This window comes from Magnolia sinica, chromosome 13 (genome assembly GCF_029962835.1).
Source record: "Magnolia sinica isolate HGM2019 chromosome 13, MsV1, whole genome shotgun sequence".
Classification (NCBI taxonomy): Eukaryota; Viridiplantae; Streptophyta; class Magnoliopsida; order Magnoliales; family Magnoliaceae; genus Magnolia; species Magnolia sinica.
In genome coordinates, this window is record NC_080585.1 from 19,713,784 (window position 1) to 19,716,067 (window position 2,284).

General features: G+C 50.7%; 1 protein-coding gene across 1 annotated transcript; it reads right to left on the minus strand.

Annotated features, from left to right (window-relative positions):
- Positions 1-490: 490 nt before the first annotated feature.
- Positions 491-2,001, minus strand: LOC131223114 (glycosyltransferase BC10). Its single transcript, XM_058218423.1, has one exon. The coding sequence runs from the start codon at positions 1,859-1,861 to the stop codon at positions 722-724; it is 1,140 nt and encodes a 379-aa protein (XP_058074406.1). The 5' UTR covers positions 1,862-2,001; the 3' UTR covers positions 491-721.
- Between the last annotated feature and the right edge of the window lie 283 nt (positions 2,002-2,284).

Below are 2,284 nucleotides of genomic sequence, written 5' to 3' on the forward strand. Positions count from 1 at the left end.
GGGGCTTGAGCTCTTTCCCCGTGAGTTCCTTACCCGTGTTATAGTTATAGACATTCACAATGAGGTGAGTCCTCTCCTACCAAGCTCCATCCTCTAACTGCTCAACTTGACAACTTGTCTTTGAGCTGGAGGAGCTGCTCGCCCCGTGTTGATGGTCCTTCTAGTCGGACCTCGACCACCCCGGCTCAAGGGGTCTTCCTCAACTCAGAGGCCTATCACTCATAGATAACTCGTAGATAACTTCCTCTGGGTGGCTCTTTCCAAGTGAGGGAAGAAATCGATTTTCCCCGCAACATAATATAATATAAATATTAAAATAATATACATATAAAGGTAAAAGGTCGTATGAGGTCGACCTCAATACAACCTTTTCTATAATATAATATAATATAAATATATACATATAGGGGGAAAAGGTTGTATGAGGTCGACCCCGATACAACCTTTTCCCTACATATAAATATGATATATATTAAAGATATGTGGCCACGGAGACCAATAAGGCCCAAAATTCTTTGGGCTTTATATTTTAGCCCAAGCTGCCATTGACAACGCCGTTGCCACTACTTTACAAAGACCGAAAGCGAGGAGAATGCAACGAATCCCATTTGCGGGATTTACTTTGCCACTCCCTTTTATAATCCCCCTATTATCTCCGTATTTACAATTACACCCCCCAGACCTTCAATAATTACAATTCCAAACCCAACCCCCATTCATCTCAATCTCGAAAGATGACGTCACTCGCCATCTTCATCAGCGGCTCTAAGGACTCGGGCGCGAATTTTCGCGCGAACAAAAACGGATACTCCACGCTCCCATTCCAAACCCCATACCTCGGCCTCGCATTCTGCAGCTCGCGTATGAGCTCAGGCCCCACCTCCTCGTCTTCGTACATGCGGGGATGACCGCCTACGCTTCCTGTCCAGTCCACGTGCGTGAGAGTCGCTGGCACGCACGCGCGTGCGTCAGCCATGCTCAGCAGCGTGGGGAAGTAATGCTCTTCCGGGTAACACGTGTCGACCCTTGCACACGGCAGCTTGAACTTCGCCCACAGCCGCCGATCCTTCACCACGAGACGCGCGTGCCTACGCGTCAGCACGAAGAACTGCGACCCGACGCGGAAATTCTCGAACGGCACCTCCGGCAGCATCACGTCCTCGCCACGGGCCGAGTAGCGCGCGTGTAAGCCTGGTTCGTCCCTAAGAATCTCTATGAAACTTTTCGTCGAACAGGTGGTGAGCGTCCTGTAGACGAAGGAGAATGAGCGAAGCGGGATGCAGGAAGGGGATAGGAGGGCGAACATGGCGTTGGAGGGGTCGTGGAGGAGGGCATGGGCGAGGAGACGACGCGCGGCGGCGATCAGAGACGGATCGGAGCGGCGGGTGGATCTGGAAGGGATGGTGCGGGCGGCGAAGAGTCCGGTGAAAGGGGGCTCGTAGGGGTGAGTTGGGTCGGCGTGGATGTAGATATTGAAAAGGTTTTGGGGGATATTTTTGTGGGTTTGGTTTGGGTAGAAGAAGAGATGCCAGAGAGGGTGGAAAGGGAGAGGGGTGGTGGTGAGGAACATGAAAGCGATCTTTTTCGGGGTTTTGGGGTTGGGGTTTGTTCGGGCGGCTAATCGGAAGAGCAAATCGTCATCGTTGTCGCCGTCATAGTGGTGCAGAGCAGAGAGTGTCAAGCTGGGGTTTTTGGTAGTGTTTTGGGCGCTGCGAGAGGGGATCGTTGGGCTTTCGTTGTGGGTGTTTTCGTTGGGGGTGTTGTTGATGGGGTCGGAAGTTGTGGTGGTGGAGAAGAAGAAGGCGAGTGGTAGGCATAGGAGAAGAGTGCAACAGAGGGAGAAAGGGGTGGGAGAGAGCATCTTTCAGACAGAGAGAGGAGAGAGAGTGAGTGGTGTCGTAGTTAAAAAAAAAGGAGGGGGTGTAATGTCAGGGAGGAAGAATAACGTGGCAGTGTTTGGTCATGACTTTTGGGACACTTGGAAAGGAGTGGTTAGTGATGCTGAAGCTGTGACCAGCTGCCTGATGTTTTATCCGGGAGCGGATTATGTGCGGCCCTTACCGTGGGGCCCACTTTGATGTATCTACTCTATATCCACGCCGTCCATCTGTTTCTCCGTATCATTTTAAGGCATGAGCCCAAAAAAAGAAGAAGATCCAAATCTCAAGTGGACCATATATGAAACAGTTGTGATTGAAAGCCCTACCATTAAAAAATTCCTGAGGCCCACCGTAATGTTTATTTTACATCCAACCCGTTGATAAGGTCGTATAAAAGTGGATGA

Excerpts from the sequence above, each read along its gene's own strand:
- LOC131223114 (XM_058218423.1), bottom strand. The coding sequence starts at position 1,861 with ATGCTCTCTCCCACCCCTTTCTCCCTCTGTTGCACTCTTCTCCTATGC.